This window comes from Pholcus phalangioides, unplaced genomic scaffold (assembly GCF_987345545.1).
Source record: "Pholcus phalangioides strain wild (caught in Gottingen) unplaced genomic scaffold, Ppha-v1.0 ptg000009l_1, whole genome shotgun sequence".
Classification (NCBI taxonomy): Eukaryota; Metazoa; Arthropoda; class Arachnida; order Araneae; family Pholcidae; genus Pholcus; species Pholcus phalangioides.
In genome coordinates this window covers 10,842,201-10,869,969 of record NW_028301602.1, presented here as the reverse complement: position 1 = coordinate 10,869,969, position 27,769 = coordinate 10,842,201, and the positions used below count along the sequence as shown (strand labels likewise).

Here is a 27,769-nt window from a genome sequence, read left to right as displayed (position 1 = left end):
TCAGAGGATGAGGTGAAAGACCTCGGTTAATGGCACCATGCATGTGCTATAGCACTATTGGCGATTGGTCGGATGAGATTCATGTACATGTTCAGGTTTTTCCTCTGCAGTCGGAGTCGACGGCCATGTTTTGCGGAGGTGGGCCGCAGCAGCATCCTTCACCCCCCCCCCCCCCCACTCTCTATCAAAGACAGGCAAGAATACCATAGAATGGTCAGAAAGAGAAAGAGCTTTATGGATGGAGAACGCGCCACCACACACCATATACGCCACTACCACCGCCACCGACCGGAGCAAAGCATAGGCAATAAGGCAGCAGTGGCGTAAGCGAGTGTGAGCGGCGGTGTGTGTGTGTATGTGTGTGTGTGTGTGTGCGTGTCCCAGACTGCAGACACGGCTCGCTCAGTCGATCTGCTCGTCTGAGTCGAGTCGGCAGCTCATTTCACTTCCTGGTTTGGGAAGAGGTTAACGACTCTTTAGTCCTTTTTTTCCCAGGGACGTTCCTGGAGCCGACAAGGCAAGAACCAGGGGTTGTCCCGGACAGGCACTGATCATGTACCGGAACAGCTGGTAAGTCTTAACTCACACATAATTTCATATGCCTAAAATTTAACTTTAAAATTTTTTTATATCAATTCATTCCATTGATATACCTTATAAAATATCCGTCATCGACATCTACTACCTTAACAATTAAATATGGTAAATTTTTTTTCTTAGGATGTCCATTTTTAAAAAAAACCGTGTGTTATATTACCATGAAAATTTTAAGAATGTTCAAGAATTTTTGTTCTCCAAGGGTATCTTTCTTAACCGGATCCTTTGCACATTCGTTTAACGCAGCCTCAACACCTACCTATGCCGGTTATCGATCAACGCATTAATATATTCGCAAAATGGCCCGTTTTTATTTTTATGTGTCCAAAAATGAATGATGTTGATATTATTATTGACATATTATGAAAAAAAAACTTTAAATATAATTATCAAAAATTAAAATTCGCTATTATCCAAACGTAAATTAAATACTTCAAAGTGTCATTAGAAAAAAAATATTTCATTTATGGTGTCATATAATGAATTTATTTATAGAATTTTTAATAAAGCCGAGTTTTTCATGGAAATAGAAATAAGTTTAATTTGTACATGAGGTATTTTTTTCTATAGAATGTAAGTATAATGTTTTTTTTAACTCTCTAAGGGTTCACCCTTGAAAAACTTCTTAGAAAATTTAAAAGACAAACACATGGATCTAAATGCGTGATGTTATATTATTTTCAATTGAAACGATACGTCAGTACATAAATTTAATTAATTAGAGGGGGGGGGGGTTTGATTAATCAAAAGGGTTACTTAAAGGTAAAATATCCAGTTTGCCACGATTTTAATGTTACTTATGAACAGATAAAATCTTACTTAGCTAAGTTTTTATCTTGAATTCTATTTTCAATCCCCCTCGATTTGGTTCGATTTTATAAATATTTGAAATCTATAAAGTGTCAGCAGATCTCAAAAAATGACACCAACAAAGAATCAGCTCTTTCCAGATGAAAAAGTATTGTTCTTGTACAGGGCCGCAACTGGGGGGGGGGGGGAGCAAACGGGTCTGGTGGCCCCGACGCCGGACGAGAGGGGGCGAAAATTTTACTCTTTAACCTCTCCTTCAACATTAAAAAAGGGGACCCCAAGCAACTAGTTGCGGCCCTGTTCTTGTAATACCGTATTTTGGAGACCAGAGAAATCACTTCGTAATAACGAAATTTCGTTATAAAGGAATTCCAGATTTTTACATTGTTCTTTCGTAAACTTATTTGGGAAGTTTTCGTTAAAACGAGATTTTTGCTACAACGGTATTCGTTAAAGCAGGAATCGACTGCATGATGAGCTTTCTTTTTACATGCCATATATTTTTATTTGCCATGTGTATTCAAATATACACGGGACTATAGAAGGTTAGCGTTGATTAGTGACAGAATTTGTAATTAAGCAGGAAGTAAATTACTGTACAGTAGTTTCTTCTATTAATTTATAATTTAAGGCATTTTAATGTAGTTAAATTATGGGTAAGATGTGACTTAGATTTAAGCCCCGTTTACAAGTGAAAGATTGGGGGGGGGGGGTCGCTTTGGTGATTAATTACCTGCATGGCAACTCAACTTTTTTGCTCATTCGGAAAAAAGGGAGAGACAAAGATCCGTCAAAAGAGTCCCATCTTTGTTGCGGAATAATGGTGGGTGACTCCGACCACCTCTCCCATAATCCTTTGTGTCGCGAAAACTGTAAGCGTCTTCGTCAGCCATCTTGAACTAACCACTTCCGTTCAACCCACGTAAACAGTGACGACTTCCGGAAAGAAGAGGGAGAATACCGGCATAAACTAAACGCTATGTAAACGGGTTGTAGCGAAAATCCCTTTTACGGGTAACTTCCCGGGATATTTTATTGCACATGTAAACGGGGCTATAAAGGTGCCACGGGCAGTGCCGTCTTATTAATGTATGAGGCCCCCCCCCCCGGCGCCTAACAAAAATGAGAACTAATTGAAATTTTCGAGAATTTTTCAGGCAAGGCCTCAGGAAAAACTAACTGGCCCCGGGGGTCCATGATGCTCTTAAGACAGTCCTGGTCCTAGGCAAAGTAGAAATCGATGGGATTCGATGACTAGGATCAAAGAATTGATGTTTTCCCCCTTCTTTCAAGGTTTTTGCACGAGTAATATTCCAATTAATGAAAAAAACTTTTAGAATTAATTTAAATTCTGAATTACTGAAAAAATTACTGTCTACAAACGGCACACCCGTAACATGCAATATTCGCACACTCAGAAAGTTTCTCACCCTCTGATTCGTAAGGTAGATGGCAGCACCTCCCGAACACATTCGTACACAATATCAACATACAGAACTGATAGGTTTCCTCGAATTAGGGTACCAGATTCGGAAACTAAAAAAGAAGGACAACTGCACTCACACTCTCAGTAACGTCACTTTTGCCAATTTTCACAACAGATGACGCTACTATTCTGGCCAATAAAACTGACATCAAAAAGTAGGACGTCTGGTAACCTAACACAAACAAACTTTACATTTAGATTCACATGGAGGTTACCAGATTCGAAAACTGAGAAAGGAGGGTGCCTGCATACGCACCCTTTATTACGTCACTTTTACCAATTTTCACAACAGGTGGTGCCACTATAATGATGAAAAAAAAGTGGGGAGTCACTACAATAATTTTTCCCAATCAAAACAGAGCCACTAAAAAACAAACCAGAAAAAAATAGCAAATACTAATCCATCAACCTTCGCTTATAATTGTTCCTACCAGTTATATCGGTATATATTCCGATCAGTTATATCGTTTTGTGACCTTCTCCTGAAACATGGCAGGTTTTCTTTGCCAAGAACGTTATGTTTTTTTGTTACATTTACTGTGGCATTTGTGAAATCTTTCATAGCCTTGTAAGTAGGCTGTTTTTACGAAGCACAGGCCGCCTGCTACTTTGATGCTGACCGCTGAAGCTCGGCAGTATTTCTAGCCGTTTTGTGATGGTTGCCGGAGGCACTTTGCAGTTTGTATCGAATCCTGGGGCTAGCTGGACCATGGTTAGAATAGTATCGGCCCTGATTGGAGACAACTTGGGTTCTTATATTCTGGGAATTTTGACGGCAATGATTGGAATAAGCGTGTAAACGAATGGAAAGAAAAACCACACAAAAACTCGCATAACAATGTTTCGGAGTGAAAAAAAATGTTCAGAAAAAAATTCCGGAAATATCTGAAAAGTAGGACAATATAAATGTATATGGGACGAATTTTCTGAAACGTAGGATAAGACGCTTAAAATTGCATGAAAAAGGAGGACCTACCTCGAATACAACATAATTATCACACAGTTCACCTCTTTTCGGACGTAAACTGTCTCCTTGGTGATATACCAGTATTGTAGACAATCAATGAAATGAAATAGATGGTGCACACACGGTTTGGAAGACGTAAGTATCCCCTATCAAGATGACTGCTCAATGAGACTAGAGACCATTTCTTGCCGTTTCGCACTTGGTTATATGAACTGCTCTGAAATATTTAGTACTGTACCAGAAATGAGGATTAATACTATTGCATCTATTTGACTTGATGCGCTCGCGAGTAATGCTAATGAGATGACAAGTCCCAAGACAAGTAACGAGTGTCAGCCAATACAGCTGCTCGTGGGGGGAGGGGGGGCTGTTATCATTTGAACAGTTTTGTGTCGAGCTGCTCGAGTAGGGTTGACAGCGTAGTTGACAACTTGACTTTATGGATCCTCCAGGGCCAAAGAATAACGAGCAACAGTAATATAGTGTGAACAAGTCGAGACCGATGAGCCCTACGACAACCATAAGACAAGTGGTAAGGCATATGGATTCAACTCAACATGCTGGTGCGTGTCATTAGTGCTCGTCAGCTGCTGCCGTCTGTTGTACAAATTGGCATTAATATATAATGAGTGTATTTTTGTGTAGTGTTGGATGCTAATTTTGGGAGGCTTCAGTTTTAGCAGATCAGGTTGTGAATTCAAGTTGCTAGTCGAGGTGGGCCACCACTGAACATATGACAGACTTTGAAAATATGACAGCCTGGAATGATTGTAAACATTCAAAGTCACATAAACAGAACAAGAAATGGAAGGTGCATGATGGATCTTGTACCCTGGGCACTGAATTCACCTTTTGTTCTTTGAAATTTACGGGCCAAAATGTATGCTTGCCTGGGTGACACAGTAAATTTTTGCTCCTATTTACGGCATGGACAAAGTACTGTATTAGCCAGGAACACATAACTTCTGAAACTTCCAATCTTTCCCATCACGTAATTGAACACAAATTCAAAGGCACGCAAAAGAATTCACCTTTCGCCTTTGGCAACTGATTCTTAGTAGCACCCCAGGCCCAGCCGTAATAAACAACATGATCTTCAAACAAATGAACAAGTCGCAGAAAATAAATCTGAATGAATTTTATCGAATTCTGTTGAATAATTTCAAAAGTGTGCGTAAAATGAAAATTCAGGGACAAAAATCAAGAATTTTATAATCACCGATATCTCAGTGAATCTTCATTCAATTCTCACAGGATAAATTTCTTTCGGTACCAAAAAAGACAAAGACATTACTAATTGAAAATTCTTTGATTTTATAGCCGTATAAAAATTTCAATTTTTGCATTTTCTCCAATAATTATTTTTGGAGGCAAAACTATCACAGCAAAATTCTACTCCCTTTACCGATTATTAGGGGCCGTTTAAGTTTGGGGGGAGGGGTGTCCGATTTGCTGAATTTTGATGACAAGGGGGGGGGGGTTTGGATAATGTTTACGTCATCAACCACCCCTTATGAAAATATGAGTTAGGATTCAGAGGGGCAGAGCTGATGACGAAATTTTGCTGACAAGGGGGGGAGGGGGTCAAAAATTTCTAAAAATTTGCTTACGTAATACTTGAACGGCCCCTTATGTTTTTTCTTCAATTTTAGAATCAACCACAATATATATATATTCCATCTAGATCTGTTTAGATTTAGGTTCCATCTAGATCTAGGTTTGTTAAAACACCCCGGTATTCAGGAAAGTTCATAAAAGATTTCCTCTCAGAAGAATATAACCCGTAGTAATATTAATTTTAAAATTTAGTTTGAGGAATTCCATTTAAGATGGCGGAAGTCTTTTTTTTCGCTACCAAGACCTTGAATTTAGAGGAAAGTGTTTGGCTCATTTCCAAACATTCTCCAGACACTATTCAAGGACTTTTTTTCCCTAATAGCTGCTGGACTTACAGCCTTGAAATCTCATACGCATGCTTACTTGTCTACATCAGCCCACTCTATACGTCTCAACATTAACATTATGACACCGCAGACATTCTTCAAACATTTATTCTTATATATATATCCCAGATAATGCTTCTAGAACTAAATACCCATACTATAGCTTCCTCTATCTGACCTTCTAAGAAAATGAGTAAGTTCTGTAGAAAATACCGGAAATGTTTACTGTTGATAAAAAAGAGATGATGAAAGAAGAGAAAAAGAATATAATAATAATAATGTATAACAATTAAGCAAACCCCCTTAGGTATTATAATTTAATATTAATGATCTTTTTTCCCATAATTAGGACTGTACGATCACAATAATTCATATTATAGTATTATGATTCATAGCGATCTTTAATCATAGGTTTCTGTTCCTTACAAGCTAGGAGTGTCCACTTAGAAACTACTGTTTTGCATTTAAAATTACCATAATGTGGATGAATTTCAAAATTACAGTATCATTATAGGTGGTTAATATATTAAAGAATTGTTTTTAGAGCTCCGGGACCGTAGCCCGAAATTTCTTTCAAGGGGGAGGGAAGATGAAGTTGTAGAATAATACACTGTTAACCATGTTATTCCATATTTATCAGTTATTTCTTCATAATTCGTCCCCTAGGCAGGGTCGTCTTAAGAGCATCATGGACCCGGGCCAAGTGGTTTTTCTGAAGCCCTACCTAGTAAATTCTGGAAAATTTCAACCAAATCTCATTTTTGTGGCCCGGGTGGGCCCATGCGTTAAGACGACACTGCCCCTAGGTCTCTACCCCCTCACACTGTTAGCTAATAGTGTCCCGTACTTGCAGTCTCATTAATAAGATGGCCATACATCACCTAGTTTTTAGTTTCCAGGAAATTCTCGTAATTTTGTCCATCTCAATTTTGTTTTTATAAAAATGTTCTTTTTTTCACAAATTCTCAACAACGCCAACTTGAATTGTTGATTTTAACTGAAATGAAACATTCCCAATTCACAAATTGTATTATGATAATTATGACTGTAAATAAGAGTATGCATATCTCATATATTTGTTATGTTTTTCTAAATGTTTTATTACATAGAATCCTTTTTAATTCACTGCGAATTGCAGTAGAGCTTCATTTCTCACGATTGCGATTTTTCAATAAACTTTAGCAATAGTCGGCAACTTTTCACTTTCTTTTGTCATAATTTTTGGCGAAAATTGATGATGTCCCGCATTTTTCTCGAAAAAATTTGGTTAGCCTACTTATTAATAATAGCCACCTTAAGGGTAGAGACTGACAAGGATCAGCCCAAAGCCACTTGAAAATTAAGAAAGAAACTCTTAATAGAGACTCTTAGTTAAGAAACTCTTAATCATGGGTGGAGATACGCCCCCCCCCCAACCCCATCCACAGTGTCAATGACGGAGGCGACTGATCTACTGTGTATTCATTATGAATTGGCAATATCATCATCCCCCCAGACTTTCATGTCTATCTCCGCTAATGCTCCTAATGCAACTTTGGCCTGAGGTCTAGGACATTCACCTTTGTTCTTTGAAATTTACGAGCCAAAATGTATGCTTGCCTAGGTGACACGGTAAATTTTTTGCTCCTATTTACGGCATGGACAAATTAGCCAGGAACATAACTTCTGATACTTCCGATCTGCCCATTCGTTTGCTCAGAGGCAAACGAGTGGGCCAATTTCACAGATTTCTTGGCGAGCTAAGGTAAGATTACCAGACAACCTCTTTTTTTGAATGTCATTTCAAGCGTCCGCCTACGTTTTAGAAAATTCGCCCTTTTGTCCTTCTTTTAAGGGGTTTCCGACAATATTTTCTTTATTTTCTTTTCACTCTGAAATATATCTCTCTTCATTGACATAAGTGTGTTCATCCCCCCCCCCAACAAATTTTTACACGCTTTTTTTTTATCAATCGCCGGCCAAATTCCCAGAGTACAAGAACCACGGTACTCTGGGAAGTTCAAGTATAGCCACTGGATATAGATTTGTTCTGGATATAGCTTTGTTCCAGCCTTATTCCAATCGCCTTACCTCCAAGCAAGGCAGATGCTATTCTAACAGAACCATAACATGGCCTAGCTTGCTACAAGATAATATGAAAAAGACAGTCTGTCTCTGGAAGAACAAAACCGTAACATACATTTTAAGAATGCCAACGTTTGTTCACCAACAGCAAATACCGTGTACTGAAGTAGGAAGGCGGGGGATCTTACCTCCTCCATTGAGAAACAAAGAAAATAGGATGCAAGCAACACACTCAATGCTAATTCCTACATGACAAACATTCTCACAAAAAAGCAACTCTCCGAGAGGAAAAACAAAGTTTTAAGGGTGGACCAGAGGTCTTTAATGGTCACCGCTTGTGTACCTATCATAAAAAATAACACCCTTAAGGCATGCTTGACATACAAATGCATAAAAGTAGGATGATTTCAATGCTTGAATGCGATTCGTACAAGGAGTTTAATTGGAACGTTGATCAAGTGCTCACGAGCAATAAATCAGGCACGATCAACGAGAACTCCGCATGCTTCAGGGAGCAACGGGTTGAAAATGCCCGGAGTAGACCTTAATAAGGCTGTGGAAGTTTTCAAAAATGTGAATAAATGTAATAAAATACCGTTTTCTTTGCTAAGGACGTGCTCGAGGCAAAGAAATAAAACTGACCAGACGGAGGGGAACAATGAATTTTTAGCGAAAGAAGACAGATCGTTGTTCGATCCTTTTTTTTTTTTTTTTTTGCTTTTTTAGCGGTTTATTGGGAAATACTATTGCGGTGGTGATTTTTTTAGTCAGTATAGGGCCGCCATCTGTGGTGGAAATTGGGAAACGTGAAGTCACAAAGGGTGCACGCAGGCATCCTCCTTTCTCAGTTTTCGAATATGGCAACCCTAGGCTATGGTCACCAACTGTCCTCCTTTTTCATGTCATTTCAAGCGTCCTCCTGCGTTTCGGAAAATTCGCGTTTTTGCCCTCATTTTCAGGTTTCCGGAATTATTTTTCATTTTTTCTGGGGAAATTTTTCTTTTCTCCACTTTGAAACATATTTCTTCATTGATACGACGTTTTTTTGTTGTTCTTGCCCCATACATTCATAAATTGCCGTCGAAATTCTCAGAATTTTTGTGTTTCTGATTTTTTAGAGGTTCTGTTTTAGAGTTGGGAAAAATTATTCTGCTGCAGCCGGTTTTATTGGTCGGAATAGTGGCGCCATCGATTGGAGAAATTGGTGTATGTGGCGTCGAATAAACGCCAAAATATCTTCGATTTTTCTCTCAAATAGTTTCTAATTTTTACAGCATTCCATTTCGAAAGAGAATATCTTGTATGATAGCTAGCCTTTTTGAAAAATCTAAATTCCTCTATGTCGAACTACGTCAACAAATGTATGTCATTTTTACATCGAACGATATCGGGAGCGAAGTTAAACAGTATCGAAATCTCAGTAGAATAAGTGACATCACTTAGGGTGCGCGCAGTCATCCTCCTTTCTCAGTTCTCGAATCTGGTAACACTATATAATCCGGGCTCTCTACCACGACCTCCTATATAACCGGTTATATAGGAGGTAACTCTACATATGTAGAGTTAATAATCGTATATACGATTATTCATTTTGTTAAGTGCTGCCATTTATATTTGAAACCAGTGTGTAGCTCTCTAATAAATACTGTATGTGTGTATTATTCTTGAAATATGGAAACCTGATTATAAACCAATTTCAATGAAGAAAAATTTTAATGTTTGATTTTGTTACTGATTGAAAATTCAATTCTTTTTCATCAGTTACAAGAAGCGGAAGAAAAAACCTCTCACCGGGGCACCATAAAAGCAATGCACATCTTTATGAAGCAAGTGAAGCATTTCGGGTTTTCAAAAAATCTCTTATGTTGTGAGTACGACCATTCTTCTATGCTATATGCTGACATAGTTGACATTCTTTTTTAACACGCTAAAAATACTACAGTGGAACCTCCCTTAACGGGCACTCCCTGTTAGCGGACACTTTTCTGACACCCGGTCCAGTGGAATAAGACTTTAATGTATTTCACTCCCTGATAGCGGACAATAAAATATCTCAGACAAACTATTTTTTTTTCCGAAGTCTAATTTTTGTTCATAAATCGAGAATTTATCATATGCAATGACGACTATGTATAATCCCAAGCTCGTATTGGTAAATATGATAACCCATCTATTAATTACTTGATTAACATAACTATGGTCCAGGATGTTCATTCCGAATGGTAATTGGTTTTGTTTGCATGTCGATACGTGCGAAGAAAGCCAACATAACTGATAATGTTGTCATGAATGATTTTATCTTCACACTTAATTTAATTTTTATTGCAAAATACAGATATGTAGTGTGTGCACGTATCATGTACAGCTACGTAAATAATCAACAATAATAAAAATAATGAACTAGTTTAATGAAAAGGAGAAGGTTATATATTTTTATCAGACTTTCCAACTTTATTTGGGAATCATGCATAATCGCTGGTAAATTTGATCATTTTTGCCACACCACGGTCATTTTCTGCACACGAGGGGCTAATTAGACCGGGATCTACAATTTATTTCCGATTCCGAACGGCAGGCTTGTTTTTATACTCATCGAGATGTTGATGTGCTAACCCCTTGATGGGGGACACTCTGCAGCAATTTTTTCTGCGGTCATGTCGCCGTTTCTGTTGTACCCCTGTGTCAGGAAAGTTTTCTGACAAGGACGAAGCGGGTATCGAACTCGCGGCACCTCTAAACATCCTTTGGCATTAAAAATTCTGTATTACATATCGTCCGCCACCCCATCATGCCAGACATGAATGTGCAGATTTTCACTTTTTGGGTGAATCAGATGGTTGAATCCAGGGCAGTAACTGGGGGATGCAGGGAAGGCAACGGCCAGGGGCGGCAATTTTAGGTGGAAACAAAGAAAGTTAAAAAATTATCGAATTTTAAAGTTGTCGCGCGGTCCAATCGTGTTTGCCCCGGGTGCCAAAAATCCTAGTTACGGATCTGGTTGGATTACTTATATTTTGCTATCAGAAACACGAATGTGTATCCTGTGTTAAAAAACATGTCTTTTTAGGAAAATGACATCCATGGAGTAACATGGGTAGAGTGAGCATTCAAAGATCATTTCTCAATTTTCTGAAATTTTCACATTCATGTTTCTGGCATTAAAAAAAGGGGGATATAGTAGCATGATAACATGTAAGCTCTAATATATAATAATGTACAACATAATTGTCTAGTTCTTTCTTAATTTTGCAGAATCTCATTCCTGGCTGAAACATTTCTCTAAAAACAAAATAAGATGTAAGGATTTACCATTTTTCTTTCCAACGACTCACACCGTCACCCAGAAGCAGAGACGTCATCAACATTATTGTCTGTCATGTTTATGATGTTAATTGTTCTACTATTGTTATCTTCGGGGCTTATTGTTGACTTTTCTCACTCGCGCTTAATAACAAGCAAAGTTTTTAAAAGTTAAATATGCAGACAAAAGTAAAGGTAAATCGACTTGAATCAAATGTATTAAAGCTTCATTCAGCACACATTGATTTTTAAAGCATCATGTATGAGGAGAAGTGTTTTTTTGTTCATATGTACCTGTTGTGGTATCTCATTGTCCATTATTGTTAATATATACATGCATATATATTAGGGTGTTTGTGCTTTGCTGTTAATGTAAAAAAAAAAGAAATAGAAGCATGTGTCTAGTCTGTAGTAAATGTGTTTCGGCACATGTCTTTTTGGGAGAATAAGAGAGAAATATATAAAATTTATAACTCTATTCATATTTAATGTTATTGATCTCACTTTTGTGGAGATAAGGTGTTGAATCCCGGTGAAAAATGTAAATGATTTATGTAGTTTATATATATGTATTTCTACACACACACATACACACTACCCAACCCTGAAATATTTTATGTGAATTTTTCATTCATCATCTTTCTTTCTTCTTTTATAATCTAACATAACACATCTCTTTTTCCTTCTTACAGAAATCACAATCACCTTCATAACATTGTTATTATCATATATTCTAGCTTTATAGCATCTTGCTGTTAATGTTTTATGCAAGTGTTGAAGAGCCAGTGGTTTTTTCTACGCACACTATACACACGGTGGCACAGAATCAAATGCTTGAATGATGAAGAATGTGGAGTTAAGAACCAGAGGTTTGAAGCAAATTTCTCTTCCATGAAAAGTTGATATAGAAGATATGCCACAATGGCATGCTATTTAGCACTGTGGAAGAATGTTCATAACACTCATAATTAACTTCTTCCAGAGTGCTGCTTTGACATCACTGAATCTTTGACTTTTACGTCACTGATAACGATGTCAAATTTTTTAAAAAACAAAATGCGTAACAAAAATCATCTCAGCAATAAAAGTACTTTTTATAAAAAAATAATAAAAATTTTCCTGCACGTTAGCAAGTACGAAAGATGATGTGAGATTTTTGTTATGAGTGAATGCTGCAATTCCAAAAATATTTGCTACAGGGGTGGATAAGTGAATAGGATTGTGGTATATGATTTTGTGACACAGTGTGAAGTGTGACATTTATATATATTGCATTTTGTATGGTCTTTCCTGTTTAATTTACTGCTCATGGGTTGGATGAATGCTGAACCACACATTCTTGATGATGAGGAAGAACCAGTTTTGGCATAATTAAAAAATTAACCTATTACAGGCAACACAGAAAATTACTCTGCTATACCATGTTTCCTAAATCTCATAAATTAAGTTTTTGATCCATGTATGGTATTGAACTCCACTGGCATATAAGAAAATAACATACTTCTTTACCATCAATCAAAAACAGTCATAATGGTTCATGAAAGCAATGGATGCAATATCAAGAGCGAAAATCTCTATGATTAGCTTCTCATCAAAAGTAACATTTACACAAAGGCAGATAATTTTTGTGATCAAAATTAGTAATCCAAACTTATATTGAATCTGAAGTTGTAATAAAAGCTTGCTCCTGGTGAGAGATAAGGCAAAACCTCTTCTTTACGGGAGACTAAATTTTAATAATTGGTGAATTAAAATTTACGAGGTCTTGCATAGCTTTGGTAATGTATTGACAGTATCAGTCTGTTTAGTTTCTTCTGATGAAAATGCAACCAATCAATTACAAGGAAAAGGTTATGTTAGAGCCTGGATATAGTTATATGCAGTTGAGTCCCCATATAACGAAGTTAAAAAAAATAGTTATAGAGAAATAAATATCGATATAGAATAAATTAATGTGAAAATGTGAGTGTTTGAGTAAAAATTTGTTATACGGGAATTCTGCTGTAGCATAGATGAATAACTTTTTCTCATTTACTTGCACACTGCACTGTTAAATAGTTAATAGATGCACTGTTTATTAGTTTTATTGCACTTCACTGCACACATATTAATTTATTCATGTTTCTATTTCTTTCTGAATTACACAGATATAATTTTGGTTCAGGCTCTAACTAAGATTGGAACTCATTAACTGTATTAGGAGGGAAAACGCTAGCCAAACACTGCCAGGTTGTATTTATCTTGAAGAGATAATCTTGCAGAGAGATACTTCAATGAACTAAAATTGAATTTTTCTGGCCATGATTCAGTTAATTCATTTTGAAATTAAAAATTATGCATAAAAACGTTCAATTATCAAATAATTTTAAATCTAAACTATTTTTCACAATGAACACGGAAATATTGATGTGGCAGAGTAAAAGGATTACATGTGTTAAAGTTAATAATTTCAATTTTAAAGTTAATAATTTAGTAATAATAAAGAAGAATTTCATGTTGTGGTGAATTCAAAATGCATCATTCAAGCATGTTGTGGTCAGCATATGTTAAATATATAACATACTGTTGATCAATGTTTACTTAAACAATAAAGGTCTGGTTTTTCTGCTTCTGCGTCACTTTGTGTGATCGGTATGACGTGCATTGCTGGTGTATATGCAATTTTTGCATGTATAGCTTCCACTTGCTGATAATAAATGGTTGTTTGTAGTTATGGCTTAATCAATTGTTATTTGTATCTCTTGAGGAAAAGATTATTCATTATAGAATCACTGGAATCTTTAGTTCATGATTAAGAGATGCATGTGGATTTCTAACAAATAAACATTTAAAAAACACAATTTTAATTAACATGGGACAATAATATGAAAGGATTCTATCTTATCATGGAGTCACCACGAAATTTAAAAAACAATTTCTCGAGAGAACTCTGATCATACATCCTTGGTTATTGAAAAAGTTAAGCTTCGTATATTTCTATACATGAACTTAAATTTTCAAGGTCTTATTACATGGATTGTAAAAATATTAGGGGTGGGGGAAATAATATGCATTCTATTGCTACAAACAAGTACTCTGGGTCTATATGGGTGAATAGAGGCAGACTCCAGTTGCAAGCAACATAAATTTTCACAAGCAACTTTGATCTTAGATGTGACGTCTCTGCCCTCAGGCCAAAGTTAAACCTTGCACACACACAAAATTCTTAAATTTAAAAAATGGCAGACTGAATTGACAAAAATATACCATAAAATGAAATAAGCTTATGGCAGGTTCAAAAGAATCAATGCTAAGATCTTTGAATGTATGTCAAGAAAAATACAGGTGTATATTACAGCATAACATATCAAGAGTTATATGTTATTAATTTCATCCTTAATAGGCTCCAGGGTTGTAAAGCTGGGCCCAATCCAAGAAAAAACCCACCCATGTTTTTGCTAAAAATCATTTGTTAGCCCACAAAATCCCACTTACATTTACCATCAGCAAAAAAACTTTAACTTTTAAGCCTTATTATTATTTTTTAAATAAAAATTATGGTATGTAGCTAAATGCAATTTCTTCGGATGGGAGAATATATTGCCATTCTAACGTATACAAAGTGCAGGTCCACCAACAAAAACCCACTAAGTTTTGGCTAAAGATCATTTGTCATTCCACAAATCTCACTTACACAGACTTTAGTAAATCAACTTGCATACTTTTCTAGCCTTTTTTTTTTTTTCAAATAGAAATATATATATATTTTTTATTTTCAAAACGAGCACAACTCAGGTCTATTGCCATAGGCAATTTACTACCTAGTGAGAAAATAGAAATATTGTTCCAGATAATGTCTCACACAAGCACTCGAGATGGCAAAGCATGAGGCGGTTTGAAGGACAACATAGATTTATTACACAGAACGACTATGTACACACATTCACAAGCAGAGATTTGACAGTACACCCTAAACAGAGAGACCTTAGCATATGGCTTCTCTAATAAACAAGAGATCTCATATTCAACTACATAGAGATCTCGCATTCAGCTACTCAACTACACTGCTTTTTAGTTCTGCTTTGGCTGCATTTTTATGCGAGGTGCAGGTTGCATCTAGTAGTAGTATGACTCTGTCAATGTATTGGCAGCTGTGATCCAGTCTCACTGAATGACTGACTACCATGTTAGTTTTCTTATGATTTTTAACATATGTCAATCATACTTATTTTGATCGGCCATATTTATATGAACTATATATGCATATTACTTTTCCCATCCAAGTCAACATCATGCTATTTTATTTACCAAGCATTTGAATAAAAATAGCAATACAGTATGCTCTCGGTAATCTTGCACATATTAGATCATGGTGTGTCAAATTAAAGAAATCAACGGATTACTAGAAGTCAATTAAGAAAGCCCATTTAAATAATATAAACTTCTGGGCAAAGACATGCAGTGACATGTTTTCTTCTTCTATGCTCGAAGCTAAAAAATGCTGGATTACTGGATGCGCTGGACTAGTGCACGGCCAAATTATTGAGTGTCTACTGTATATATATCTTGCCGCTAAAGTGCAGAAATCAGTTATTCTGCAGATTATCTAGGTATCCAATCAATTAATTTGCAGATTAGCTAGGTAATGTGCACATTAACTGCTTTCTAGCTTTAGCGATAGCATATACATGTATGTCATGTGAAAATACCAAATAAAATTATTAACTTATTCAATGAATAAGAGAGATAGGTACTAGTAGGTTCTATGGGATCTTGATCAATATTAAACATAGTAGCATCTTACTGGGTGACCAAACAGAGCTTGGGTCAAAAGTTCAGAAAGGGTTTACATATCATTGAAAATTTTTATTGATTTTACAAATTATTTTTATTGATTTTACAAATTATTTTTATTGATTTTACAAATTATTTTTCTCTTTCATTCAAAATTTTGTTTTGTCATTCTTGGTTTAACCACTGAAAGAAATTTTTACTAACATTGATGGGTGGGGACTAAAATTGGGCCTTAGTTCTATGAACTCTTGTTAAGATGACCCTTGAAAAAGAAAATCATTAGGTCTGTAACTCTTGTCTAACATGTAGGCTAGGAATACCCACTGTCAAGGCTATGGGGGGGGGGGTAACTTGAGGGGGGGGTCTGGTCTCCCCTCCCCCGGAAATGTGAGAAACTGACTCAAAAAACGGAAAAAAATGGCCAAATCTATTGTTCTTCTATCACTTTGCCCTCACTCCGAACAAAATTTCTGACTAAGCGCAGGCCTGTCCACTGTTATCAGATGTTTTAAAAAATATGTATACCTTCTTTGCTCCAGAGGTACATGTATGTATCTTATTTTTAATGGGTTTAAATGATTCTTATTGATTCTTTCTTTCAAGTTAAGAACCTATTACAAATGATCCCAGTAAAGATATAGATTCAATTAATTTTTTTCCTTTCTAAAGGATATTTTTGCCATCAAAAATAAATTTTTTTCAATAGTCAGTTTTTACTTCGGTGTGAAGATGACATAAAAAAACCCAAGTAATTTGAATTTTTCCCAAAGTCAGATGGTAATGGTTGCAATTAGTTTAAAGATTAGCACTGTTCTGCTGTATGTAATTTTTGTCAACTGGATAGCCAGTTTAAAATATCTTCCAGCATGACCACATTCCTTGGGGCAATGAGCTTATATTATGGTGAAAACAGATCTCGGTCATGTCCAGTTCATACTGTACTGTATATAGTTTTGTAGTTTAGAACTGACAAAAAATTTACAAAACTGAATTATTATTTTTTTTTTAATTCCTGGGTGTTTCTTTGATGAAAACATGACAGAATGTTCAACACAGGAATGCTCAAAAGTTTTTTTGAGGAAAATGAACTGTATATACATTTTGAGCAAAATTCATATTTTTTTTTCACTTATCTTCAATGGAAATATTTTCATGCTCATCTGAAAGAACTTGGATTAGAACAGGCTTTGCATCTTTTGCACACTTTCTTTCAGATTCATTAAGAACTGTGTTGTTACTTTGTTTATTTGATGAAAGTCCTGTACCATGATTTTCCTTCACTGGAAATGAAACTGTTTCTTCATTTTCTGTAGAGTCACTATCCTCTTCAGCATCATCATCACTGTCACTTTCATTATCATCATCATCACTGTCTTCGTCTTCACTAGCACCAGAGCAGTCATCACAGAGTAAAGCAAACGCTTTATTTGGATTTTCCACCAAACCAATATCCTTTAGGAGAAGCATGAAAAATTAAAATTTATGAAAATTTATTTTATTTATATAGAGCTCAGATGTGAATATTATAACAAAAAATATGATAAGAATCTAAAAGATTAGTCATGTTTTTTGAATTATCCACACAAAAGCAATGTCATTTTGATAATTTTGTCAATACAGAGTGGCAAGCTCTGAACTGTCCATGGATTCAAGTACACATCAGAATCATGAAAGTTTAGGAATGTCTTACTGAAGCGATAGCAAAGAAATCAGGAGAAAAAAGTTTTGACATTCATCATGAAAGGATGTTTTCCATGAAAATTGTAGTGCAGATGCTGATGTTTTGCAAACATGCTGCCAAATTGGTCAAGCATCATGATATGACAAGGTCATTTTTCAAGCCTCATCTAATCATCACCAGCACAACCATTTTCATTCTCATTTCTTTTTTAAAGACTAAGACGTTGAGCTGACTAGGGTATCCTTTGCTTTTGAGACTCTTTAAATGAGCATTGTTATTCCGCACGAAAAGCTATGCAAAATTTTTTATCTTTAAAGGGGCTTTGAAAATTCTCCCTATTAATTCATCAAGATTTACCTGAAGTTTAATAATTTGACGATGGTTAGTTAAGGCTGTAGGCAGTGGAGAACATATACCGTATTTTCCTGCACATAATCTACAGTGGTGCATAATCCGCAGGATTTAAAAAAAAAATCGAAACTTATCTTGTGTTTAAATAATCAATCCATTGGTACACTAATTCAGTGTTTCTCAACCTGGGGCCATATGACCCCCTTGCAGCCCTGGGATATTCTAACGGGGCCACAAGTGAAAATCAGATGAAAGGGGGGGTCATGACAAATGGTGAAAGGGGCCTCGCAGAGAGATATGAAGAAATCAAATTTTCAAGTGAAATATGTTGGGAAAAAAAGTGTGACTAAACTTTCAGAATCCAGCAGAGCTGTCCATGAAGCAATGAAGCAGGAGCCATCTAAACCTATGTGGGCATGGCTTGGGGTGCTCATGGAGGACCTCCATGGTCACGTATGGTACTATGATTTTTAAGTGTAAATATGTAAGCTGTTTCAATTACGTAAAGGTTGCCCCAGAATATCATTTTGCCTGAGGAACCATTACAGTGAGACGGCCATGCATAGAACTCCCAAAAGAAGGAAGTTCACTGACCTCCAGAGCACAGTAAGGTGCAGACCAATAATGATGTGTCCCCAAGAGGAACGGAAATACAATGGCTCATCAATAAGAGCTACAATATGGAAAAAAAGTTAAAAAACTGACATAATTGAGAACTGCGAAATAGCTCTGAACCAAAAAAACCAGAAAGTTTCTTTGAAAGCAGATGTATTGTCAAGTATATTTTGATGGAAAACAATGTGTACAGCTCTGGACAGATAAAAAAAATCAGGTTTATCCCAGAGTTACCCTATACCAAAAACCCTTTCAGCCTCCCACCAGGGTCGTCTTACTGTCTCGACACATTACCGCTTCGATATCTCACGGAGATGGGAAGCGGGATGTGTTTGGTCTTCAAAAGCCTTCTTGTAGAAATAATCTTTGAAATAATTCTTGTATACAAAAGACCTTTGACCAAGATATTTACATCTACGCATGCACTTAACAGTAAAAATCCTCATACATGTAATAGTGTTTTTTGCACTTTTTCTTAAAATTCTTCCAAATTGTTCTGCAGTAGCGCTAATTGTTCTGCGACGTGCGTCGCAGATTTTGGCACATTCTGCTTTGGGGTATACAGGACTGACAACTTTCAGTGCCCTCAATGTGTTGTTTTCTTCATTTCAGCTTTTCTGCTGCTTATTACAAATAGGCTATCGTGACCAGGGCTGTAACTAGGATTTTTGCTGTCCAGAGCAAACATGATTCAGCTGCTCAGGGCAAACGTTATTTTCCCGCCCTTTTCAACTTTAAAATTCGATAATTTTGTAACAGTATTTTTTGATCTCATCTAAAACTGCCCCCTTAAATTTTGTTGCCCTGGGCAGAGTTGTCTCCCTCTAGTTCCGGCCCTAATCGTGACAACAATTTTTTCAGTTACTGTGTGAACTCTTTTTACAATAAACTTTAAATAAATTTGCAAAGTATTTGGTAAATTTATAGATGGAAATGAAATTTTGCAGATAAATAATTTTCTTATTTAGTCTAACCATAGCCCTTTGATGTTATTACGACTAAGTGCACCAAATGAAACTGCCATGACAAAATTAAATAAAAAAGGTAGATTAGTTTAAATGACTTACAAACTCAATGACTTGGGAATCATCCTCTACATCTTCAATATTATACTCATGGGGAGATTTCAAGTCCAGTTCTTCTTGAGCTTTCTGCAGCATCGGTATGAAATTTTTCACCCTGTCGAGTACTGAAAGGAAACAAAAGAGACAGTGAAACTTTCAATTACGAGTAACTCTGTTTAAGGGTGTTTTGGAGAACAAGCAGAAATTTTTATCAAATTTAGAACTGGTGAACAAGGGATGCCTCACAATACGAGCAATGAGAGAAAACATGAAGGAGGGAAAAAACACAATAGGATGAGGGAAGTAAATACATTCAGATATCCATGATAGCAATCAGTGCCGTATTTATAGCTCAGGGCGACAAGTTCAGAGGAGTGGCAAATTTGAGGAATGATCTGCCAGAAAAATGACCTAGAGTTTGCTAGCATGTGAGTGAGCAAAAGAGTGTCCTACAGAGCAGGGGGGTTAGGTCAGTGAGTTACCTAGAACGTCCAAGAAAACCTATTGCTAGTACAGGCATCGCATAAACAAATGATTTAAGGTGACTCCATAGGAAAAAGTCACGTGGATTGAGATTTAGCGAACGTGGAGGATACTTGCTGAAACAGACAACTAACTGCTACACATGCTTACTACAGCAATAGTGCTAATTTACGTTGTCCTCAGCATATGCGTTTCACGACGCTGCTTATGTCAGATATGGTGAGCGAACCCATGAACGCATTCAGCGATTAACTGACATCCACCTTTCGTCTCCTGTGGACTCAGAGCCTGCATGCATTTTTTGCAATTTTCACTCTCAACGTGGTTTGCGATACCATGTTCCATTGCAATTTTTGTTCCTCTTGATGCCTACTAATGACCCTCTGAGTTTATCGGTACATTAACAGAACACCAGGTATAGTCAAACCTGTCCCTTACATCCATTAAACAAATTTCCTTGATCAAACAAATATTTTGTGGTCCCTATATACATTATTCTGTTCATCTTTGCCGAAACGCAACAATTTGAATGATTTATCGAATAAAAATTTTGACAGCATCTGATTTGTTGAATCAACGTTTGACCATGCATTTAATATTCAAATCAGGGTTCGACAAACCTAAAAAAAACCAACCAAATTTCTTTGGAGCCAAGCACACTTTTTGTAAAAAAAAAAACATAATTATAACTGCTTTTGACATTTTTTTTTGTTTAGACTTATTACTTTCATGTTGGTGTACAAGAAGACAAATTCAGTAAATTTTGTGTATCGTCAAACTCTAAGGCTAAGCACATAGTAGAACAAAAAAGTGTGCGATCTGAGAATTGCGGCCAGGAAGAAAAAATAGCATGGGGGGTGGAGATATTCACACAGTCGAGGATGAAGGAAGATAAAATGACTGGATGGGTTCTGAAATGTAAGGGTGTGATGATGATGATTCCTCCACAGAAGACAGAAAGAAAAAAAAAAGAGAGAAACAGACCAATCAGCACATCTAGGTGAAAATAAACAGGCTAGTTCAAGTCATGCACACCTCATTGAGTGGCCTCTTTCTCTCCTTCGCTTTGCTTCTCGACTATGCGAGGTGTAGAACAAAGCAGTACAATTGGTTTTTATTGCTAGTCTCTATTATACACTACTGTACCCCTTGGTTGGCGCATTATGCATGCGGCGTAATAAAGTAATCATGCATAGAACATTTTAGAAAACATCGACGTAACTTTTTAGTCACCATGGCATAGCTGCCAACTTTTGAAAATGAAAATTCGGGAGATTTTCGCGTAAACCCGTAGTTTATGCTAAAACCACTCCCTAATAAATACAATAGGGATTTTTCCAAATAAAATAGGGATTTTCCAAACATAAAAGTTAAAGTGTAGGGAATAAAATCCCTACTCAAAAACTAAAGTCAAATTAAAATAGGGATTTTACACACATGGAAGTAAAACCCTTGGGAATGTGAAATTCCTACGCAAAAAACAAGTGAAATTGGAGGCCAAAACTTCAATGATGTAAAAATAAATATTGTGTTCAATTAGAAACGCTGTGAACAAACATTCTGCGCGAATGACCCCAAAATCATCGAAAGATGAAGGAAAAAAGCGTAAATTTTTGAAGAACACTGACTAAGACACTTGCTTGATTTTTTTTTTTTTTTTCCATTTCACGAATGATGATTACAGTCTTTCCATGACCGATGTTTATGTCCGTAACACAACTTGTACAAAAAGGAAAAGTCGGCCCTCTTCTGGAACGTTTGATGAAAGGAAATTCATCGGAATAAGTATCTTTAAAATTGATTAAATATGTTTTTGTTCATCAGTATTCATGTTTTGTTATATCGCACGTACGTAACTTCAACAAAAGAAATTTTGACCATATACGCGTCACTATAATCTTCAATTATTATCCAGGACTATTGGCTGCTAAGCCATTTCCCTGCACGATAAGACAAACAACTTTCTTGTTACTATCAGAGGGTTTGTAAAACTTCCTTAAAAAGGGAATTTCCCCATTTACGACGTGTGACGTCATTTCGAAAGGGGGAAAAAAAATTCATGCCCCACAAGAAATTCCTTAGGGATTGTTTTCATGAACGGGATTTTTTTTAACGAAGTAGGGAATTTTTAGGGACAATTAGGGATTTTTGTGATTTTTGTAAAAATTCGGGAGATTTAAGAACTTTTCGGGAGGTCGAGCGATGAAGCTAAAATTCGGGAGATTCCTGAAAAATTCGGGAGACTTGGCAGCTATGCCATGGCTACCCAGGATTAGTAATGTCCCAATTTAAGCACAACTTTTCTGATAGTAAGGAGTTTCAAAGAAAATGAATACCAGAACTTCTTTCAAACTTGAATTCCGGACGCTTGCGATCTTCATGGAGTAACTTTTCCACGATATTCTCTGTAAATAGACAAATGATAACTTTTGAAATGAACACTTGGAAATTTTTTTTATATTGTTTGTTTTGAAATATATTTCATGAGAAAATAGATGTCTTTTTTAAGATAGAAGGTGATAATTAACAGGATGCCATCGGGTTATTCATGGTTGCAATGTTGCTGCTAGTCAATAGGGAGGAGAATTTGGAATTCGGCCCTCACCTTTCATTAAGTTTTATACAAACAACAAAACACAATCGAGTTGATACAAAAAATAGAACCTTTCTTTCTTTCAAGAGCTGAGTACAACTCATATCTATCGCCATATGCAATTTACTACCTATTGAGTTGTGCCAGAAGTGCAGGACATGAAAATCCCAACCCAAATAGATTCATTGCGATTCCTCCGTCATCTGCTGTTTTCGCTTGCTCAGGATTATTTGCAGTAGATCAGGGGCGGCTCAAGCTTATCTGCCGCCAGGGTGCAAAGCCACACGTGCCGCCCCTAAAGACTATCTCGGCGAATGACTGAGCAGGAATTAGCTTATGTAACCCTGGGATAAACCTGATTTTTTTTTAAACAAAGCCACTCACCCCATTGTTTGCTGAGTGAAATAAGTATACTATACGTCCCACTTTTGAACAAACTGACCCATATTTTTGTTGCAGATTATTTTAATGCTTAATTACACCAGATAACTTGATCTTCATTACAGCTCTTATTGATCAGCCATCATTACCATGGCCCCCACAACCTGTAGCAGAGCCTATGGGCTGGGACCTATTGGGAGAGCCCCCCCCCCCCCATGGTGAATTCATAGGCTAGCATGAAGAAACAATAAAAAATTATGAGAATGCCCCTTGACTAGAGTCGTGCAATCTCGCCCACCATGGGATGGGGGGGGGGGGGAAATGATTATTACTTATCCCTTAAATAGGAAATATAATGAGGCAACTTTTATTAAAAATTAACATGGATGATTGCTCCAGGGCCGGAGAGGAAGCCAAATTTTTCCTTTAAATTTATTTTACCGTCCCAGAAAAAATTACTGGGGGGGGGGGGTGCACTAAATACACACTTCTTCTCCCCATAACAAAAAAATTTCTCATTTTTGGTATCATGATTCTATAGAGGGCCTTCTCCATTTCCCCCAAGTTTCCTCAAAGTCTTCGGTGTCAAAATATGGCTCAAAAACGTTGTCATGTTAGTTTTTACTATTGGAAATTAAAAAGTAAAAAATTATTGTCTAACTAAACCTTAAGTCGCCATCCTTAACATCCTGCTACCCGGTTACACCGCACCCCTCGCTTAAGCCACCCCTGCAGTAGATTGCGTTCTATTACTTTCTGTGCAATGGGATCAGTCTAAACGAACATGGATGATTGCACACAACTGGTTTAAGCCATCTTTTCCTAGGAGCAGGTTTTCTTGTTGGAACAGCTTTGGTATAAGAGACAGGTTGGCGAGTTTTGGCGACTTTTTTTCCGGCAGAACCTACTACTAGGGGAAAACCCGGCGTTATCGCTACCGGTCGCTTTCAGTGGACGACCGGCTCGACTGCCTTCCCCTCTTGGCGACTTCTCGTCATGCTTTCGAACGTTTTTCTCGCCAAAGAAAAAAAATATCCAACACATCGCCAATTCGAAAAATTCGCGACAAAACGGTAACTTGTTAACTTAGTTATATAATTTATTTTAGTAAATAAACTCTATTTTATACGAAACCTTTGGCGTCAACGTATTCACAACGCAGCAAGTCATCGCAAGTGATGGCGGTGGGTGCCACGATTTGATTCGTCTCTTCCATCGTCAATTCAAGGTTTACACTATAAAAAAAAACCTATAAATTGCTCTAATTAAAACTAATTAACATAAATTAAACCTTAATTATACGGGTATTAAACTGCAATCTTTAAAATCCTGTCAATAACCGAATACGAAATGCGGCATGCACTCGCAAGTCTGTTTACAAACAACAAATTAGTTCAATAGTCAATGGATTGAGTCAATGGTTCACAACTAGCGGACTTTTGCTCCCCATTTCAGTTCATGAACGAAAATCTGAAATGCGATTTTTTTTTTCAATATTATTATTCATAAGAATGCACTCTCAGTATTTTCGACATTATAATTTGAATCGGAACAGTTGATGAAATAATTTGACAGCACTATCTGAGTTTTTCATGATTTGTGATGTCATATACATAAAATAGTTGTTTGGTTGGTTTTGAAATGTTTCAACAAGATATGGAACTCTTGCTGCCCTCTAGAAACTAATTAAAACACTGTACAGCCTCTAAACATTTATCAAGTTGATAGATGGCAGCATAAGCTTCAAATAAAAGTTCCGCATGAAAGAAAACGCGCCAAGTTTAAATCGCAAAGCAATGTTGAAGGTAGGGTTTCCAGCATCGAGCTCGAGCTTATATTGCTATATAACATTTTAGTTTTTCCTTTTATCTGTTTTTGAACCTGGAAACCATCGATCTTATATTATATAGTAATATAAGCTCGATGGTTTCCAGATTCAAAAACTGAGAAAAGGAGGACGCCGGAGAGCGCATCCATAGTGACGTTTCCCCACTAATTTTCACAAAAGATGGCTCCACTATTCCGAACATTTAAACCGGCCACAACAATCATTTTTCGGGACAAACAGAAGAACCGCAAAAAGGAAAATTTTTGGGAATTTCAACGACTATTTGCCAATATAGACAAAACCACAAAAACACTCATGTTAATGAAGATATGAGTTTCAAAGTGGGGAAAAAAACCTAAAAATAATTCCGAAAACCTGAGAAGGGGGACAAAAGGGTGAATTTCCGAAACGTAGGAGGACGCTTGAAAGGACATCAAAGAGGAGGACGTTTGGTAACCCTATGTTGAAGGTGCAGTCAACAGCTGCCATTACGGGTGTCGCACAGCGTCTCGCGTCTTTATGGCTCTCCCCCCCCCCCCCCCGTGAAAAAATATATATCAAATACATTTTTTCTAGTAAACGGTGTGTATGAGGTTCAAACTGCTATGAAATTCTTTTTTTTCATAAATTTTAGAATTATTTCTTTCAATCATTTTTCTGATTTTCAGTTCATCAATTTTAATCATTTTAATTTGTTTTCAGTTAAATTCTTTCATTAAATCCTAATTTTTTCTTAGTTTCCTTGATCAATCAAATTTTTTTTTTTTTTCAGTTTCAAATTTTCATCAATTCAAAATTTTCATTAATTTTTGCATTAATTTACAATTAATTATGTCTCTATTTATTTGTATGCATATATTTCAGGATTTTTGTAAATTTCTGTAATAATATACGATATGAATTTTTAGGTGCTGATTCCTGCCCACCACCAGAATATATAAAAAATGTATTTTTCAAAGCCGGAGAGGGGGGGGGGTGACAAGTGTGACCGACAGCTTCCTGAGCCCCCAAATGACGGGCCTGGCTTCGACACTAAGAACATTCTGAGGGATCACAGCTGAGGGAGGTTACTTGTTTTCATTTAACTTGAGTGTTCAGCCCCCTCCTCCCCAGTATAACATGTATATTGGTCCAATATATTACAAGTTTTTGCATAATCTGTAATAATGTATTATATGAATTTGTAGGTGCTGATTCAACCCTCCCCCCCAACCCGCAGAATATGTAAAATCAGAGCTAAGGGACTCCGAAATTTTTAAGACGCCTCTGGCCCCGTTATTAGTTTAACACCGAGATCTGTGTCTGATAAGAGTGGTCCGGTTCTAGGCACAAGTGAAGCTAAGGGAGGCATCCCGTATCTCCGCCCATGGACCCTGATATTAATTGTACGTGATTTTATCAGTGAAAAATTAATTATTCAAGTTTATACAATGCTATCAAAAACACCCGGCGCTTCACGGGTTTTCTTCAATTACTGGGAAGATTGAAAAAGTGAAAAACCGTTATAAAGGAATAAAGTGTTTTACATAATACTGGCAGTACATCGAAGACGTGACAAACCGTTGTAAAGGCATGTACATGTCTGAAACGCATTGTTAAATTATTCGGAAACGAAAGTAAACATTCCGAAAGAGATTGTTGGGGGACGGAGCTGGTAATCATTGTTTCCCGACGGTTTTTTGCCCATTTCGGGCACTTGCCCTGCTCTGACGAACTTTTAAAGCAGCCCATGGTTCAATCCCGGTCCTGTTTGGCATATTTGCAAAATTTTACAACGATCGGTCTAAAATTGTATATTTGTACAAAGAACAAACATACATACACATAGGCGTACGCAGTTTTCTCGAAGGGCGGTTCCGATTTTTTCCTTCTGAAGGGGGGTTTACTTTTTTTTCCTGCAAAATAACACTATAATCTTGGCTCGGGGGGGGGGGTTAGAACCCCAAAACCCCCCTGCGTACGCCCATGTACATACATACATACATACTATCACATTTATATATAAAATAAGCATCATACCCTCCCAAAAAAGAGTGGGGCTTACAAGGCTCTATAGCCCAGTGGCCCGGAGAACGATTCTTTTTTTTTTTTTGTTTTTCTCTCTATGAATTCACTAAGTGAGCCCTTGAAATGTCTGGCCTAGTTGCAGGATGTGGGAGGCATAATGAACAAGTACTTAAAAAAATGATTACAGCAAATAAATTTCCTTGGTGGCTGCAAAACAGGGTATGCGAGAGGCATTGGTCGCAGTGGGACCGTGGTGGGACTGTCAATGTCAAGATTGCTAATTGACGTTATTTGGTAACAAGATAACCTTGTTACCAAATAACGTCAGAAAAAAATTAAATTTTTAACCAACGAATGAGCGATTAAAATTTTTTAGAAAATAATCTGTCAATTAAAGACGGATCCTTTCAATTCTTTTGCTAGAAGAAGCGATTGAGAGGAAACAATTCGTTTACTTCAAATAAAGTAAATACCAAGTATGGGCTGCCAGATAACATAGCTCGGGTCGTGTCTGGTCCGACAGATAACATAGCTTGACTAATGTTCCTGGATTACGAAGTTCCTTTTGTATACTTAAATGTTTTCAACGTTCTCTTTTTTCGTAATATTTTACTTGTCAGAACAGGCGTTTAACCCCTTTACGTAAAGGCTTTTGGCAACAAATTTGGATGATATCTATTTGACGTATCGGTGATAAAATTGGTAACTTAAACTAACTTGGTAACTAAGTAGGGAAAAGAAAAAATGAATAAAAGAGGAAAAAACAGTGTTATAGATAAGAGGGCGAGAGAGATTACAGTAGATTTTTCTTTTATCCTAACCCTAC

General features: G+C 36.7%; 1 protein-coding gene and 1 long non-coding RNA gene across 2 annotated transcripts; one reads left to right on the top strand and one right to left on the bottom strand.

The window, feature by feature from the left end:
• The first annotated feature begins 216 nt into the window (after window positions 1-216).
• LOC149081734 (uncharacterized) lies at window positions 217-13,876 on the top strand. Its single transcript, XR_016193331.1, has 3 exons — window positions 217-570; window positions 9,629-9,734; window positions 11,120-13,876. It is a non-coding gene; the product is annotated as an uncharacterized LOC149081734 (long non-coding RNA).
• Window positions 13,877-16,931: 3,055 nt separating this feature from the next.
• LOC149081733 (uncharacterized) lies at window positions 16,932-24,709 on the bottom strand. The gene is made up of 4 exons (XM_089237156.1): window positions 24,243-24,709; window positions 22,471-22,539; window positions 19,655-19,776; window positions 16,932-17,392 (listed from the first exon to the last, which is right to left on the bottom strand). The coding sequence occupies exons 1-4, from the start codon at window positions 24,322-24,324 to the stop codon at window positions 17,066-17,068; spliced, it is 600 nt and encodes a 199-aa protein (XP_089093282.1). The 5' UTR covers window positions 24,325-24,709; the 3' UTR covers window positions 16,932-17,065.
• Between the last annotated feature and the right edge of the window lie 3,060 nt (window positions 24,710-27,769).